Consider the following 17,926-nt stretch of genomic DNA (forward strand, 5'->3'; position numbering starts at 1 on the left):
CGCCCACCACCACCCTTGGGGCACGAGTGGGCGCCCACGGGTGGGTGTGCGCGGGGTCACCGGGGAGCCGCCGGCAGCGCGAGCTGCCCGGGAAAGGAGGCTAAGGAAGGGGTTAACGGGAGCTGCTCACAAGGAAAGCTCCAAGGAACCAGGTGGGTTTGGGAAGGAGCCCCCCGCACCAGGCCTTGGCCCCTCTAGTTAAGGCCAGATCCTGCATTTAGGGCAATTAGCAGCTTAATTGGATTCCTGGAGAAACCCTCCAGGGGGAAGATGAAGCACAACTCCTCCTCGGACCCAAGAAACACACACAGACACAGGCCCCTTAAATACATTTCATGTTTAATTTGGACGTTGATTGCTCTGCAAAACGCGGGCTCAGTCCCTGCTCGTCTGCCCACCGGCGCAGGCAGGAGAGACATCGACCGCCACCTCTTCCAGACCAAACACCCCATTTCTTACCTCCGCACCCCCAGATCCTCCCCCGGTCCGTTCTCTCTCACCACATCGCGACATACACAACATCTCTCCTTAGCTCATCAAACGAGTCGAAGAAAAAGAAAACCAAAACGAAAGGTTTAGAGGAGGGAAGCTCTAAACGCCAACAGCCCCTGCAAACCTCTCGGCTCCACGACCTGCTCTGCGCCCATCACACACGTCCCACGGGGCGGCATCACGCCAGCAGTTCTGCATTTCAGCCAAAATTGGCTTCAGGACAGTGGGAAGGAGACAGGCAGAGAGCAGGATGCTCCTTCCCTTCCCGCAACATATCAAGTCTCAAAGAAAAAACTTCAGAGGTTTTGGGGTAGTTACAGATACTAAACAACCCCAAGACCCTTCCTAACCCAGCCTCTGCCAATGACCACAGTGTTAATTCATCAACTAAACCACATCAAATCCGAGTGTCACGCTGGCACTGAGCCCTGGGGAGCGCAAGGAGACCAGCGCCGCCACCAATATTGCACAGACAGCTCCAGTGAGCTGCAAACAGCTGGCGGAGCCAGGTCCCTGTGCCCACATGGTGCCCGGGAGGAGGCTTTGCCCCACACTCGGTCACAGCACTGCCAGCTTTTGCCTCTAAAACATCCCCCAGCACCGCCCGCGAGGAAACTCCTTTCCCCACCGCCAAAGGGGCCGAGTTTCTCCAAGAGGAGCAGAATAAAACAGGAATCTGCTTCCTAACCGCTCCACTCGCAGCCGCTCTCCCTTCACGCCTCGAATCACTCTCCCGCTTGCCTCCATGCTACTCTACAAATGTACCCACAACGGCCAAGACAACGGCACACGCCTCCTCCATCACGGGGGGGGCTCCCGCCAGCTCTTCCCTCTTCTCCCGTAAGCAAGTCTGCCTCCATTTGTGCCAGGGAAAAGGATTAATCCGTGGCGAACAGCATGCATGAGGCAGGTGCTTTCCACATCATCTCCTGAGACCAGCCCGGCCACTTCTCCGATCATGCAAGATCCCAACTTGAAATATAGGAAATGGGCTCACCGAGACCTGAATACTTTCTCGTTAAGGCTTAAACTAGCAATTCAGCTCCTGCAAGAAACCAGACACGCTGCCGAAAGGAAGATAGTTAAAAAGAAGAAAACCCAAACCACCTTGGCACTAGGCACGCGGAGGGCTTTGCTTTCCTCTCCCAGGCGGCAAACCCGTTCTCAACACCCACCCGGTTAGCGCGTGACACGAGCCTGCTTTTAAGGGGGTTGTTTTTAAAACAGCCAGAAAAATGCAAACTAAACTGTCACAAAAGCCCCGCAGGGGGGACTGTCACATTAAATATACAACCAAGGCCAACTTTTAAAATGTCTTTAAAAAAACCACACGCGCATACACACACACACACTTTGGCACACAAGCCTTAAGTTATATCATTTGAAACATTTCAAAGTCAGAGGAGAGCTACTGGGGGGGGTTTGTTGGTTTTTTTCTTTTTTTTTTTTTTCCTTGTAAAAAGATATCAAGCAGTGGTGTTGGTGAAGCATGAAAAGCAAGTACAAATGATGAACAGTCCCAGAGCTGTCCCTGCAACGCTGCTCAACACTTGAACTCCAATTACTTTCCCAAAGCGGCTAGCTGATTACATACACGTATATAAAAACTAACGCAGACATTCCCGGTTTTCAATGTGAAAACGGTAAAATGTAATCGAGCACTTGTGCATTTGCCATAGGGTCCTTGGGAAAAGGAACCATAAAAATATTTTTTTTAATAAAAGTCTTTTTTTTTTCTTTTTTTTCTTTTTTACCCTTAACTTAAGTAAAGAGCAAATATACACCTATAAGCAGAGTTCAGATCCACTTTACTGAGAGCCTGGAAGTCCGTACATCAAATTAATTCCCAGTGGCGTATCCAGACACCGGAACAGCTCCCAGCTCCAAAGGGCCGGTGTTCCTGAAAGATCTGCAGCTCCGGCTAACCTCGTTAGCCAGCGTGAAGCAAAGACTCCGTCAAGCCTTATCTGTCTTAGCCAACACTCCCCCAACAGCCTCTGCAGCTGAGCAGCTCTCTGCCAAGCAGAGCCTCACACATGGGACCCCGCTCTGGGAACATCAGAGCTGGCAATTTGGGCAACAAACCTGAGTCCTGGTGATTTCAACCCACATCAGGCTGTAACAATGAAAATATAAGCACTGAGCTTATATTTTCTTATTACTCAGAGGACAGACCACTGATTCCAGCTACTGAGAAACAGCTTCCGGAGGAGAGCCGGGAGGAATTTCAGTGATAGAGAAACTAGCTGTGCAATAAGAAAGTGCATTTAAAGGTAGCTTAAAACCAGATTAAAGATCAAATCGCCACTCGACAGGAGGGAGAATCAAGCTCCAGCAGCCACGTTCCTTGGGCTGGGTGGGTTAACATTCAGGCTCTCTCTCGCGAGTCCGAGGGGCAGGAGAGAAGCGTGCATTCCCGTGCTCCGACAGGGACACAGTTCTCCTGGCAGGCCATGCTCTCCTGCCCAGTTTGCTTCTGTGCGGTATCAGTTCTGGACAGCTGTCATCGGAATTCATAGATAGGAGCGCTGTGCTCAGGAACATGAGTTAAATTCAATGACTGATACCTGGGAGAGAGGGAAAAGACAGACAAGAGGATTACACAGAGCAACAGAACTCCCCTAGCACTAACAGCTCCTGCTCGGCAGGTCACAGAGCAGACATCCTGGCGGCTGGCTCTTCTCTTCCCCTTTACAGTCCCAGGGTCAAATCTCAGAGGTGTTCAGGCACCCCACACCCACTTACCTGTGGTGCCAAAACCCCGTGAGGACTCGGCATCGTTCCTCATTTCCATTCCTGTGCCTCTGAGCTACCTGCAGCCAGGCTGCGTTTGAGGTGGGCTGACTGTGGGTTTTGGACACCTTTTGAAGTTCAACAACTTGCACATTCAAATGGTGTTTGCTACAACTGCAAATTACACTCAGGTCTTTCAAAGCTTAGCCCAAGGGGGTTTGTCTGAAAGCCTCCCACGTACCTTCCCTCCCCGAGAGCTTCCAGCCACCCTACAGATTCACTTGCTGCATGTGACAAATATCCAAGGCTGTCAGAGGGAGAAGAGCTCTCCATGGCTACTTGTCACATGGCTTTAACGAGAAACCAACCAACTTTGACTGTTCCCTGTGTTTTACAGCAACTCCCACAGGACCATGGACTACAAAGCATTGGCCTAACAAGACTTCTGCCTGAAGGGAGCAACAAGCAGGCTGTCAGATGTGAGAAAGCACCAAGCTCCCTCTAAAGGCCCCTCCGACACCCTCTGAAGGGCCAAGGCATGGAGAAGCTCAAAGCTTGAGCCACCGAGCAAAGCACAAACTGAGGGAGCACAACCCTGTGCACGAGGCCAGGCTGCCTGACACCTGCCTGTCCCCACAGGAGGAGCAGGCAAGCCCCGCGAGCATCTAGACTGGAGACCAGGCTCCTGGAGGGATGCTTTTAGTGAGCCACAGCTGGTGTCTGCCTCCCAATGCACCAGACCATTGCTTCACTGGGCCACAGCACATCTCCAGCCCTCGTATCTCCCCCGCCAGCCCACTTATCCCCAGCCATGCAAACAGTGCAGCACTTTATACCACATGAGTGGGCTGCACTAGCCTGCTCTGGCCAAGCATAGCACACACGCCCTCCCTTCTGCCCCCAGGTCCAGCCACCAGACTGCACTTCCCTTCCCAGCCCAGAGAAGCACTGCCTGGACACTCCCCAAGGCTGCAGAGAAGCAGAAGAGTCACTGCTTGTCTTGAGGAGCCACCCTTCAGTCCACAGGAGGAAGGAATCTTCCTTACCATTCTGAACTCCTATGGTAGTAATAGCCCTCTATAGATGCTGCTGACTTCTGGAAGCAGATGTAATAGAAACCAGCAAAGGAAGCACCGCTGATGTCTTTGATAGTGTGATCTGGGACTAGGAACTGTTCCTGCACACAAACACAGACCGTATTTTAAGATGCCGGTCAAATACTACCCCCCCACATTCCCATCTGCCCTCCCAAACTGAATACTGGCACCCATTAACACAAAGGCATTCCTGGCTGAGCACTGACCGCAGAGACCAGCGTGTTCTTTCAGGACCTGCCACTGTAGGCATCTTACAGGGAATCAGACAACTGAGAACAGAACCAGTTCTAAAGAGTGCACGAGATCAGTTTCAGTTCAACACGTGCCCACTGCAAATCAGAAGCCAATTGCAAAATCAGGAATCAGAGCTGCCTGATGAACAGAAGGCTCCGAGGAGACCTTATTGCAGCCTTTCAGTACTTGCAGGGGACTTAAAAGGAAGATGGAGAGGGACTTTTTACCAGGGCCTGTAGTGATAGGACAAGGGGTAATGGTTTTAAACTAAAAGAGGGTAGCTTTAAATTAGATATAAGGAAGAAATTCTTTACTGTGAGGGTGGTGAGGCACTGGCATAGGTTGCCCAGAGAAGTTGTGGATGCCCCATTCCTGGAAGTGTTCAAGGCCAGGTTGGATGGGGCGTTGGGCAACTGGAAGATGTCCCTGCCCATGGCAGGGGAGGGACCACGTACTAGATGATCTTTAAAGGTCCCTTCCAACCCAAACCTTTCTGTGATTCTATGACTTCCTTCCATCACAGCTGCACAAAGCTTATGTAGAGGGAGGAATCAATCCAGCTGAAGAGCAGAAAGGTGCAGACTGGCCAGTATGCATCAAACACACAGGCCCCACACAGGGATAGAAGACACCAATTCTCTCATCCTCTGGAGCATCACCAAGCAAGATTTTCCTGTTGTGTTTTTAGCCATGACTGCAGCCCTTAAGGATGCAATTATCTGGCTGAACAGGAGTCACGCTGGAATTTGCAAGTATGGTGGGTTACGAGGTTGGTAGGGTGACATCTTTCAGCATAGCTGAAAAAGCTTTCAGGCACCACAAGCCTCTGTCAATCGCCTGTAAGCAGCTCAGAGAAGGAGACATGCAGAGTTTACCTTCCATCTCATGAAGACATAGTCCCCATTTTTCAGATCCTCATAATCAAAGTCATCAGAGTTAAATGTTTTTGCATACTGGTAAAAAGCCTGGAACTTCCCCTGAAACAAAAAAGAAAAAAAAACCACAGGATGCTTATTCCAGGAGTAGAGCTCACTAGTGCCAGCTGCTATTTAGGAGAGAACTGCTATGGAACAGGATCTCCTAACCAAAGGGGCTGCTCTTCCCCAGGACTAGCACAGGGGAATACAGAGGATTGCGAGACACCCACAGCCATATCCAGCCTGGCTGGAGAAGCTTCTGCCCTTAGAGAGGAAGATTATTGTGACAGAAGCATAGTAAACATCAAAGTCTGGCAAACAACAGCAAAGGTCAAGGCGGGGAGTCAATCTGCTGGCTGTCGCGGCCCTGATCCAGGGCATGGCAGCAGACACGCCCTATCCCGTGCAGAGGGCTGAGGTGGCTGAGACACAGGTACCAACAGCCCTGCCTGTGCCAGAGGGGCACCTCTCCCCTTCCCCGCTCCATTTTGCCATAAGCCTTCAAAACAAGGAGCGTGTTCTCCTAGGGGGGGGTCAAGAAATGCAGATTGCTCCTGCTCCCTTCCAACCCCAGGGCCAGCAAGTGGTAAGACACCCCCTCCCTTCTCCTGGATCACAGCCAACAGCCTGCTGAAGGGACCTCTGGTTGCAAAGACCCCAGGGGGGGGAAGGAGGGAGACACCCAAAAAGGAGAGCTTTCCAGGCCCTTCTGACCACTCTTACATGCTGCACCTCACCTCCAAACCAGCTGCTTAGCCAGGACTGCAACAGACCCACATCTGCCCCCCAGATTTATTTACCCAGTGTTTACGATCCACATCTTCATCAGCATCCCACTTGCGTGTCAAGAAAGGGTGCTTTTTACTGATTATTTCCCCTTCAAAGAATGTGGTGAGGGTTGGGTACTCCTAGGAGAGACAAATGAGAGGTCAGAAGACTTGTCACCTAGAGGCAGAAACTCAAACACAGATAGAGGTGCACACGCTCAGCAAAAAGCAGCATCTCCCAGCCAAAGCTCTGGGCAATCCAAGGCTGGTGCTCCCATCCCTCCAAGCAGCAGGCTAACTCGTCCTAAAGCACACCTCTTAAAGGCCAACTTGTACGCACACACAACCTCCACCCTCCTATTCCAGCCTCTCTGTTCACTTTATGAAACCAGGAGTCGTGTCAGAGCTGGACTGCAGGGAAGTTCCCCGCTGGACAATCACAAGTGACAATTTACAGATAGCACCACTCTTCAGCAGACACCCGGCGGTTGCTGCACAACTGCTACTAAGCCCGAGGGCTGGATTAAGCCACCCCATCAGGGGAGAAGGTGCTCCTCTTCAGCTTTGCATTGGCACCGAATTAGGTAGGAGAACATAGGCAGGGAACAGTGGGCTCAGCTGGGGCGAGCCAGCTTCTCCAAGCGCTCCTGTGTAATGACAGACGCAGTGCACCACAGCCAAAAGAAGCATCACCCCTGGAAGACAGTTCTCACCGACTGTCCAACAGCAAGAGCAGATCTTAGAGGATGGACAGGAAAGGAAGTAGGTAACGATGTGACTGTTTGGGTCCTGGTTTATTTTCTTTCAGCAACACACCACCACTGGTAGAGTGCCTAAAGCTGACTGCAGGGTCAGACTCGGTCCTGCTCATCCCTTAAGGGATGCTAGATAAGTTTCCCTCATTCAAGACTCCCATCGAGGCCCACCGTACTTGCTCAACGTGCCAACAACAACAGACTGAAGCTTTTAAACTATTTAGTGGTCAAAGGTACTGTATGCTCAGTCCCTTCACTTCCTACTTCTGGTGGCAGCTTCTTCCACTCCACCAGGAAAAAGAAAAGCCTTTACACAGCACCTTTTTTTGTTTTGCAGTTAACACTCACCTCTGTAAGGCCTTTAATCTTCAAGTATCCACAGAGATAGGAGTTTTCCATATCCACATGCTAGAAAAGAGTGCAAAGTACAACCATAAGCATAGACATGAAGGTACCCAACTGATCCAAAGCAGTTTCTGACTCCTCCAAGGCTAATTTCAGCTTCAGCCGGTACGGACTGCACAGCTTACTGCCCAATGCTCCCACTGGCAGCCCCTCCCCAGGGCTGGGAACCACTCAGAAAGATCTTTACAGGTGCCCAGCTCACCTCCGACAGCCCTCACATTCCAGGCCTGACAACAACCCCCTCCCCACTTCCGGCTCCACCACACTGAGGCAGCACCCTCTGCCCAGAGGTCTCCCACGGGAAGCAAACCCCCTCCCTCCACCCACAAGGAAGCAGAGTCACAGTTTTCTCCAAGTGAGAGCACTGGCAGAATCACCCACACACCCAGCCCCCACATTTCCCAGTCAACTGCTACCAGCGAACCGGCCTTCAGGTGAGAGAAGAGTAACAAGCATCTATTTACTGCAGATAATTCAGGCTAGAGGAAGAAAACATTGCCCTGAGCTTTGTCGTCTGCTTATTTAACAGGCCTGACCCACACCTGACACACTACCCATACTCTCTGCCTCGTACCCAGCCTGGCAGCATGGTGCACGCCAAAGCCTGCTCAGAAGACACACAATGTCTCATTCACTTTGAAAGAGGCCTTTCTCCCAGATCCAACGCTTTTATGCCACCCTTCTTTTGAGTTACAGGGCTGCATCTGATTTCTTCTGCTGTACAGAAGCTAGGCAGGGGGCTGCGTCTGTTCCGAGTGCCTTTAAAGCCAGGGGATTTTCCAAGCTTTTCCCCGACATCTCCAGATCAGTCTTCAAAGCAAGAAGCGAGTTATTTGGGGAAGTGCAAACATCAACTGTGAGAAGATGGATCTTCCCCACCTGCGATCAAAGAAAAGCAACGTTTCTCTGCGCTCAGCACAGGGAGAGCAGGCAGCCACCTCTTCTCAGCTGACGCACGCAAAACAGCAGCGTTTTTAGCACAAAGCCACAGCCAGCCCCTGCGAGAAGGCAGCGTGCAGTGAAGCTGATCAACCATAGGATGTCCCCACCACAGCAAACTGTACCAGGTATGCTTGTGCTGTTGACAAGGGGAGGACCGTATGTGAAAACATAGATGGTCTGGTTCAAGCACTACCCTATCTGCTGACCCTGGGGTTCTCCACAACGCTGGCACATGCGTCAAGCTTCATCATGGCACTTGCTACACGCTCAGTCATGGTCCCCCAGATCCCGTGCCACCAAACTGGGAACAAAGCTGTGACGCGCAGGGTGCTCTATAGGAAAGCATGTATCAGATGTCTGGCCTGCCCATGTACTAATGACTCCACACCTCGCCAGCTCTGCCCAAAGCGATTGTGCCAATGCCTAGGACTAAAAATAAAGCACGCAGGGTGACAATGACTGCAGAGAGGAATGGGAAAGCCACATGAGCCAGCATCCCAATTCCCCAGCACAGCTGGGCACTACAGCTGTCTGGCTGCATTCCTGCCACAGACAAACCACCGCACTTTGCCCCAGGCTCCCTGCTCAGCCCGGGGGAGCCTCCAACACCCCCCAGGGATGGGGCACCCCAGGTCCCAGGTCCAGCTGGGATGTGCTGTGCCAGCCAGGGACTGGAACATGGATCCCTGCTGATTTCCAGCCAGGCCTGAAACACAGGCTGTCCCCCTGGTAGGGACTTCCCAGAACAACACCCACTCTAAGCCGGGCTCTAAACCTTCCACCCTGTGGCACGGAGGTGCACAGCCACCCCAGAGCCCCCAGCGAATGGGGGAAGGATCCCAGGTAATGAACCCTGCCAAGGCCCAAGGGGAACAGGGCAAAGAGGGGTGGGGGGAAAGGCTTGAGGGTAGTGGGACCTCCTCAGGGTTTGAGACTGAGCAAGGAGGTGGCCTTGGGCCTCACTGGGCCTGAGGAAAAGGCATCTCTCCCGGGTCCTGAGGGGAATAGGACAGGGTCTTTTACCCTGATCCTGAAAGGAAGGGAGAGCACACGAGGGTCAGAGATCTCTTCAGAGCCTGATGACTCACAGCCATTACTGAGCTTGATAAAACCAGGAGAATCATAGGGGGGCACCGCCAGGTCAGAGGGGAGCAGGGCAGGGAGGACCACGGGCCTTTCCAGGCCTGAGGGGAAGGGTTCCCCCTGAGGCCTCTGCCGCCCTGGTCACACCTCCCCAGGGTGCAGGGGGATGGAGACGCTGGGACTATGGGAAAGGGGCCTCCCCCACCTCAGCCACAGGCCTCGCTGGAGCTCAGGGGATAGGGACTGTGGGGGACACACAACATCTAGGTTCTGAGGAAACTGGAGGAGGGCAGACACCGACTCGAGCCAGGGCCGGGAACCGGGGCCTGAGGGGAACGGGGGCGGGGAGGACGGCAGCAGCCGGGGAACCGGGGGAGGAGAAAAGGCGACCGGGCCTGAGAAGACGGGAGACTGGGCGACCGCGGCCATAGGGCGCCGGGAAGGAATAAGGTGGGGCGACCACGGTCTGAGGGGACCGGCGGGGCAGGAACGGCGACCGCGGCCTGAGGAGAGCGAGGCCTCTCCGCGGCGGGCCCGGCGGGGGGAGAGGCGGCCGCCGGCGGGCCCCTCACCTGCATGACGACCTCCACCTCGTAGGCATTACCCTTGCTGCGCTGCTGCCCGCGGAACTTGGCGCCGCTGTAGAGCAGCGAGGTGGCCACGCCGGGCTGCGCCGTGTTGATGGGGGGCGGCGGCACCAGACTGCTGGCGGCCGCCGCGGAGGGCGGCGAGGAGGCCGAACCCGCCGCCCCGCCCGCGCGGCACCGCTCGCTCCGCACCGGCATCTCGGGAGGGTCCCCGGGCGCCAGCGTGGCCGGGGCCGAGCGCGGCCGGGGGCGCCGCCCGCTCCGCTCCGCTCCCCGCACGCCGAGGCCGCCGCCGCCGCCGCCTGGCTCAGGGCCTCCCGGCAGCGCCTCCGCGCGCTCCCATTGGCCCTCGCGGGCGCTGCGGGAGGAGCGGTGCCGGGCGCCGATTGGCTGCGAGCGCGGGGCACGCGCTTCCTCCCAGCAGGCACGGCCGCGAGCGCTGCTAGGAAGTGTAGTTGTTATTTTAACGGGCGGGACGGAGCGGCCGAAGGGGCAAAACGCGTTCGCGGCGCGGATTGGTTGCTGCTGTGGCAATATGGCGGCGCCCGCGGAGCTGCGCTGAGGCGTGTGGCGGCTGCTTGTTCCTTCACCGTGATGTGGCGCGGCTGCTGCCGGCTGCTGTGGGGCCGCTCCCCGCCCGTCCGGCTCCCCCGACCACTTCTTGTCACCGGCGGGAGCGGCCCAGTGGGGCTGGGCGGGGGCCGGGCCTACGCCCCACCGGCAGGTGAGAGAGCGCCGGGCTGTCCGGGGTCTCTCCAGCCCCCTTCGGGGAGGGGGGCCCTTCCCTAGCCCGGTGGGGCTGGTCCCGCTGGGACACCCCCCGCACACACCGCCAACACCCCTCAAGGTCACCCGGGGTAGGGGGGAGGGCTGGGCTCGGCGCCCTCAGGGTGGGTGGAAAGATGGGAAACGGTCAAAATCCGCCCCCGGCGGGGCACGGAGCGCTGCCAGCACAGCCCCGCCGGGTCCGGGCTCCCCAGGGCCTTTGCGTAGCATGGCCGGGTGCTGGGCCTCCCCCCGTGCCCTTCTCTTGGCATTGGCGAGGGTTCGCGGGGATTTGCTGGCAGCGCGGCCAAGTCCTCAGTGCACCAGTTTGCTTTTGTGGTTTGGTGTGTCTTGGGAATTTGGGGGGGTGGGACCCAGCCGCGGTGGTTCAGGCATGTTCTGGGCTATGGATCCCCTCCACAGATTTTGCTAGAAACATGTGAATTTGAAGACAGTAAAATCAGTCCCATTGTGTCTGAGGTGAGGCTGCAAAGCCGCAGTGACTCATCGTGGGGTGTCAGGAGCCCACTGACGTGACTCAGGACTCCGCTGGGGTACACACATGTTAATCTTTGCAGGACTGTGCCTCAACAACATGTTGTTTTCTGAGGCAACGAACCTTTGCAGGTTACTGAGCTTGAGCGAATTGTATTCCATTTCCCCAGTGGGAATGGGGGGGGGGGGTGTGGTGTTAGCCTAGAATAACAGAGCTGCAACCTGGCCTGCTCACTTCACCCTTCATGAGGTAGATTTATGGGTTTGGGATTTATGATCTGATTGCTGTTGTCAGGGGAATGGCTTGTAGTTTCTTCCTGCATTGTGTGAGAGATACAAGCTTTTGCAACACATGTGATCCAGCTCTCGGGTGCTGGGAGCGCATGCAAACGTGCAGGTAGGAAAGGAGCCTGCCCTTAAAACAGAGACCTGCAGTTCCCTCAGGCTCACCTTGCTGGTGGAGCAGGTGTACTCCTGAGCCAGAGCAGGATGTGTGGGCTGGAGGCGGCCGCAGGAGATGGTTCCTCCCCTGGTGACTCAGTGGCACGCTGCAGTGTGCGTGACATGTCCTCAGCACCATCCAGCTGTTACCGCGGGTGCCTGCAATAAACCTGCCCCCATGGGTGGTCGCAGTGGAGGGAACAGCATCCTCGCCCCTGCATGCTCCCAGCCTGCCGGCAGCTGTGCTTCTCCCAGTGAGTGCATTGGCTGCAGGTCAAAGCAGAGAATGAGCTGGAGGTGCTGAGGGAGAGCACGTGGGCTGGCACCGGGTGGGTTTGTTGTCAGCGGGGGTGGAAATAGAAGTTGCTGTGGCCTGTTCTGCCTCTAACCCAGCTCTGCTGGGTTCCTCGTTGCTCTGAGACAGAGCAAACACATAGAGAGAGAGAGAGTTAGCCAGGATGGTTCAGAAACTAATTTGTCAAATGTGATTGCAGTGGGAGAATCTCGAAAGATTGAGCCCAGAGTGGAACTCCAGAAGGAGTGCTGGGACATGTCTGCTTTGGAAACCACCACTGCCAGACTCTGTAGAAGCTCGGTGCAGGCCAGCTCGAAGGACCTGAGAGCCCAGCCTGGCAGAAGTGAAGCTGGTCCCGTTCACTTGCCGGTTGTGCACAGCAATGCTGTGGTTTTTACCAGTTTCATGGCACTTTCCCACTTGAGTGGAGCTCACCGAAACAGTGTAGTGCTTGGAAACTGTGGATGAGTGGGTAGGGTTTTGTGGCCGGGCCCTCTGGACCTTGACAGCACCAAGGGCTCCGTCTGTTCCAGGCTGTGCTGGGGAGCGGGGGAAGTGGGCAAACCTCCTCTAACTGCCCTCTGAATGGCTCTGGTTTTGCCCCTAGAGAGAAAGCGGTTTTACCAGAATGTGAGCATCTCTCAAGGAGAAGGTGAGTACAGCTGCTGGGACAGGACGGGAGGCTGGTTCCCGGGAGGGGTGTTATCAGCTCACACTGCTTCAACGAGAGCGTGGCATACCCATAACCTGGGCTGTGTGAGTGGGGTATTTGTCACCAGCCTGCTGTGCCCTTTGCTCTTCTATAGCGAAGCTGTGTGGTGGGAAACAGGTTCCAAGACTGTTTGGGGGGGAAAGTATGTCAAAATGATGGTGATGGTGGGAAACTTGAGTATCCCCGGTGCTGTGCTCCTGTCAGTTCTGGCTCTGAATCTGCTCCCACTGTGGGGTTGTCTGTTGTTCCTTAGTGCCTGCTCCTCTTTGATTCCCCAGGATTTGTACTCTGATTCTCCAGGAGGCTTTGAAATAAACCTGGACCACCGAAAGCTGAAAACGCCCCAGGCCAAGCTTTTCACTGTCCCCAGTGAGGCCTTGGCCATTGCAGTGGCAACAGAGTGGGACTCCCAGAAAGACACCATCAAGTTCTACACTATGCATCTGGTGAGCTCGGCAGGTTGGGAAGCTGAGGCCTCAGCAGGGCAGGATGCAGTGTGCTGGGAGTAGTCGGGTCAAGGAAGTCAGGATAAAAGACAGGGAATCAAAATGAAAATGCGGGGGGCTGAAGGTGGGTTTGCCAGGCCACTGCCACCGGGCAAGGGCTTTGCCAGCTGGCACCCCAAAGCAAGGGTTGAGAACTGTTTTGAGGTGTAAGCCTTGCACCAGGGTGTATGAGACACAGGCATCTTCTGAGAATGCTTCTTTCTGTGTCCTGCCTCCCTTAGCTCTCCTGAGTACTTGTAGAATTGGCATGGCTTGGTCTAAACCTGGGGTGACATGAGAATGGTCTCCAAACGCAGAACATGGAGAGAGCAGGTTGTCCTGGAATTGGGGACAAGAGGTCGGGACTTTTGCTGTGCACAGGGGAGAGCTTTGTGGTTGTGAGGGCAGTTAGATACTGGCTGGGTGACAGGCTGGGGGGGATCCGTGTCACTGGGGGACTTGAGAAGGAGCTGGACAGTATTACTGGGATAGCAAGGGGCAGGAGGAAATGGGATGAGCTCTGGAGCAGTCTGTGAGCCCTCTCCCCTGGTGCTTGATGGGTCTGCTCCCGAGGGAGGCTTCTGAAACCAGTGAGAAGATTCCTATTACATGAGCCATGGTCTGGCCCTGCACCCCTTTTAGCTGCACTCCTTGGTTCTTTGTCTGCCACGAATTCCTCTGCTTCTTGGCTTTGTACAGCAGAAGCTTCTGCTTCCCCAGGCTTTGAATAACAACGGTTTAAACTGCCTTTGTCCTGCAGACCACACTGTGCAACACAGCGCTGGACAATCCCACGCAGCGAAACAAAATGCAGCTGATCCGTGCGGCTGTGAAGTTCCTGGAGACTGACACTGTCTGGTATGAGATGTCCTTCCTTCCTTAAAGTCCCTGTGGGCTGCAGGATCAAGCCTGTTCATGCCCAAGCTCCTATCTCACAGCCCCAGCCTCTGAGGTGTCTGCTGGCAGCAACACAGCTCCTGTGGGGAGAGGGGAACAGGACTCCCCTATCTGCCTTTGTGGCTTTCGTCAGGCTGGCTGCAGGGAGTCCCGAGCTGAGCCTCTGGGCAAGGTGAGGCCAGAGGAGTGGCCCCATAAAAAGAGTTCCAGTGGGATATGTCTGCTGTTCTAACAGCTAAACCTCGCTGTGTCCTGTGGCTGGCTTGGGGCTACCTGCAATTTTCTGTTGGCCAGTTTGCTGCTCTGTTTTGTAGTAAGATAGAATGGTCCTTCCTGGAAGAACAAAAGCTCTGAATTTAGGGAAGAGTCAGGGGATTGTTCCCAGTTGCTGCTGCTGCTGCCTGGGTGGACAGTAGTCCCTTGTTCCCCTGGCTGTGGTCTGGTGGGGGGCAGCTTCCTTCCCAGAGATGTGCCCCAGCCTGGCAGGGAGCGGCCTGGGAGCAAACATCCAGTCTGGTTTTGTTCTGCAACGTCCCAGCTATCGTGTGGAGGAGCCAGCCGCCTTGGCAGAGCTTCAGAAGAATGAATGGGATCCTGTTATCGCCTGGGCTGAGAAAAGGTAAGAGGTCAAAGACATTTCTGTCTGCTTATGCCCTGCCCTACTGAGGCCAGGAGCTCTAGTGCATGTGACCATCGGAGCTGTGAGGTCCACAAGCCCTGTGCTTTTCCAAGGGGCTGGGTGATCATTGCAGGTACAACGTGGCAATTGGCTCCTCGACCAGCATCCTGGGGCCGAACATTCCAGCCAGCACCAAGGAGACCTTCGTCAGCCATCTGGCATCCTACAACATGTGGGCCCTGCAAGGTGAGAGGGGCTGCGCAGGGAGCCCTCAGCTCAGGCTGCGCCAGCAGAGGATACGGTTCCTCTCCACGGGGCAGAAAAGTGACTAATGTTTTCCCTCTCCTGCTGATACACTGACATAATCGGAGCGTTGAGGTTTTACGTTTTAAATTTGCAGGCCAGTCCCTTAGCTGTAATTTGTTATGGGTAGGGACTCTCCCCTTAGTGCCACTAACATTCAGGGTCTGGCTGTGCTGGCCTGTGAGCTGTCTACTCTACCCTAGCACAAATAACTTCTTTAATGCCAAACTTTCTAGTGCTTTAGCCCTGGCTTTGTTACCAGGAAGAGAAATGGGGTTTAGTGCTCCAGGTGCCCATGGTTCTGTGCACTGTCCTCACTCTTCACCCTTACACCCACTTGATCTTACTTTATGCTGCTGAATGACACCTAAAGATAAAGAAATGGAGTAATGTTTGCTTTGCTCAAGTCCTCAAATGCAAGACTTGAATGAGCAGCAGACAGTGAAACCCACAGAAGACACTAGCTGAGCAGCTAAAGGATGTTAACAGGGACAGGAGTTGCAAAGCCTTTCTGTTAGCCCTGTAAAGATATTTTTTGATGAATCGTTTCTTTTCCTCAGAGTTTGTAATATGGGTAGGCAGGGTGGAAGGGAAAGGCATGTGCCTCTCCTGGGGAAGGGGAGCCTCTGGGCAGCTGGTTGACTTTAGACCTGAAATTCAAGGTGTGGCCTAGACTGGTAGCACAGGACAAGTCTGACTTTAGTACCTTCCTTAAAGACTGTCCATGCGCAGGCACCTCTGTTTCCTGTCAGCTTGAGCTGAACCATGAGTGCTCACAGCTCAGAGTTTTGAGCCCTTCTTTCCTCCTCCTCCTGGCTGTGCATGTCTGTGGGACTTGCTCAGGTCCCTTGGCCATCGGGCACTCGCTCCCCTCCCCTGAAGAGGGGTCTCTTGTAAGCCAGGAGCTGGTGGCATGGCAGGAAGGAGCTCTGCTGCTTTATCACCTGAGCCCAGCAGCTGCGTCCTTTGCCGACACAGATTTCCCAGGGCACGGCACACCACGCACGTTTGCACAGTGTTTTTCTAGGAGTGGTTATAGATGTGGACAGCTCTTTTAGCACCAAACAGCATATGAGTCCCTCACACCCTGGCCTTTCAGCTGAGCGCCTGGATGTGTATGCCTTCCCTTTGCACAGGACAGGCTTGTGGCAGAATAATAGGAGGCAGTTTCAAGGCATAGCCTTTGTCACTGCAGTGACAGTGGCCAGAACAGTGCTTCATGTCTGCTGTTAAATGCAGATCGGATGCTTAACTGCCCAGATGCAAGTGGAAGGCATCGCTATCCCTGTGGAGGTACCACACCCTGACTGTCTCTTCAGAGCTTGTGAAGATGCCGCTGTAATGCTGCAGAAAACAACCATGAATCTTTCTTGTTTTGGGTTATTCTCTTCCAGGTATAGAATATGTAATCACCCAGCTGAAATCTCTGATTCTGTCCATGGGTCTGATTGACAGGCACATTACAGTAGAGAAAGCCGTGCTTCTGTCTCGCCTGGAGGAAGAATACCAGGTAAATGATGTTACAAAACAGCCCTATAATTCAAACAGCAATAATCTCAGCATGACAAATGCATCTCCCACCACAAATAACTGGCAGGGGAAGTGCCTGCTATTGCAGGAGAGGTTCCACTCCACCAGTCTCCCCGTTTGAGAGAGTTTGGAGTGCACTGCTGTAGAGCAACATCATGGGCACAACAGCCCAGAGTGCTCCTGGGGCTGCCAGTTTCTTTTTGCAGAACCCAGATGGCTGCTTTTCTCCCTCTCTCATCTGAAGTGCAAAGTCATGGCTGGCTTCTTTTGCTCTGGGTTTTCCAGTCTGGATAGACACCAACTTAATAACTTGCTTGCTGGAAACTGGCCTGGCGTGAAGCTCTCCCTGACCCAGAAGTGGCTGAAGTTGATGGGAATCTTTCCATCCTCCATTTAAGGGGCTTTGCTTCAGACGCCAGTATGGCTGAAGCACGTCCTTCCACCATGCTCATCTGTTCTCCCTAGCCCTGTAGTCGGTGATCAGCACAGCTCCTGGGGGGTTACCCATGTTTCACAAACATGAAAAGAGAGGCTGAGAGTTGCTGAGCAGCTCTATGTGTAATCCAGTTCTGAACTGACTTGCATTCCTCCTCTCCTTCAGATTCAGCGGTGGGGCAATGTGGAGTGGGCCCATGACTACGATCTGTGCGAGCTGCGTGCTCGTGCAGCAGCTGGGACTCTCTTTGTTCACCTCTGTTCAGAGAGCTCGACTGTAAAACACAAGCTGTTGCAGGACTGAGGCTGCTGGCCTGGGCACAGGAGAAAAATGCCCAGCTGTGAATTGCTGGCATGACCCAGCGGACAGGAACCACGCTCCTGCTGCCACACATTTCCTGGGATCAGCCTTGTGCTGAGGAGCTGCGACTTTGTGGGCAACTCCTTGCTTGGACTGCCTGCTGCAGTGCAGCGCCCGCAGTTTTGAGCCAACAAAGGAGGAAAGGTCAAGGTGAGCTTCCTCTGCATCCGCAAGACAGCAGCTCTGTCCATTACCGGTGTCTGTAACTCATCAGAGGAGCTCTCACGGCAGAAACAGCTTCCTGAGCAGGGTGCGGCACAGACATACCCAGCATATGCCACATGTCTTCATAGCTGCCAGCTCCTGACACACACTTGTTATGGAAATCTGAAAACAGACTCCATTGCATCTGTTCTTCATCCCTCAGTGTGCCTGTATGTAACACCAGGGTCTCTCTGTTTGATTAAAGGCACGCCCCTGCTAGATACCGAAAGTCAATGCTGCTGAGTGTTTCTTTGTTTTAATCACCAAATTGTGGTGTAGGTCCTGAGCTGCCAGGCTCTAGGCAGGTGCTGGGATGGCTACAGGCAGAAAAAAAACCCACAGAGCAGAGCAGACACTGCCAGCCAAACAGAT

The 17,926-nt window shown here is 54.4% G+C and overlaps 2 protein-coding genes across 2 annotated transcripts; one reads left to right on the forward strand and one right to left on the reverse strand.

Annotated features, from left to right (window-relative positions):
* Nucleotides 1–327: 327 nt before the first annotated feature.
* GID4 (GID complex subunit 4 homolog) lies at nucleotides 328–10,341 on the reverse strand. Its single transcript, XM_054843462.1, has 6 exons — nucleotides 9,998–10,341; nucleotides 7,344–7,403; nucleotides 6,274–6,381; nucleotides 5,432–5,533; nucleotides 4,272–4,402; nucleotides 328–3,059 (listed from the first exon to the last, which is right to left on the reverse strand). The coding sequence occupies exons 1-6, from the start codon at nucleotides 10,208–10,210 to the stop codon at nucleotides 2,996–2,998; spliced, it is 678 nt and encodes a 225-aa protein (XP_054699437.1). The 5' UTR covers nucleotides 10,211–10,341; the 3' UTR covers nucleotides 328–2,995.
* Nucleotides 10,342–10,514: 173 nt separating this feature from the next.
* Nucleotides 10,515–17,788, forward strand: ATPAF2 (ATP synthase mitochondrial F1 complex assembly factor 2). The gene is made up of 8 exons (XM_054843690.1): nucleotides 10,515–10,736; nucleotides 12,616–12,660; nucleotides 13,021–13,166; nucleotides 13,966–14,063; nucleotides 14,641–14,721; nucleotides 14,855–14,967; nucleotides 16,419–16,534; nucleotides 17,156–17,788. Exons 1-8 carry the CDS (start codon nucleotides 10,607–10,609, stop codon nucleotides 17,291–17,293), a joined length of 867 nt encoding a protein of 288 aa, XP_054699665.1. The 5' UTR covers nucleotides 10,515–10,606; the 3' UTR covers nucleotides 17,294–17,788.
* The last annotated feature ends 138 nt before the right edge of the window (nucleotides 17,789–17,926 follow it).

Source organism: Grus americana, chromosome 15 (assembly GCF_028858705.1).
Source record: "Grus americana isolate bGruAme1 chromosome 15, bGruAme1.mat, whole genome shotgun sequence".
Lineage (NCBI taxonomy): Eukaryota > Metazoa > Chordata > Aves > Gruiformes > Gruidae > Grus > Grus americana.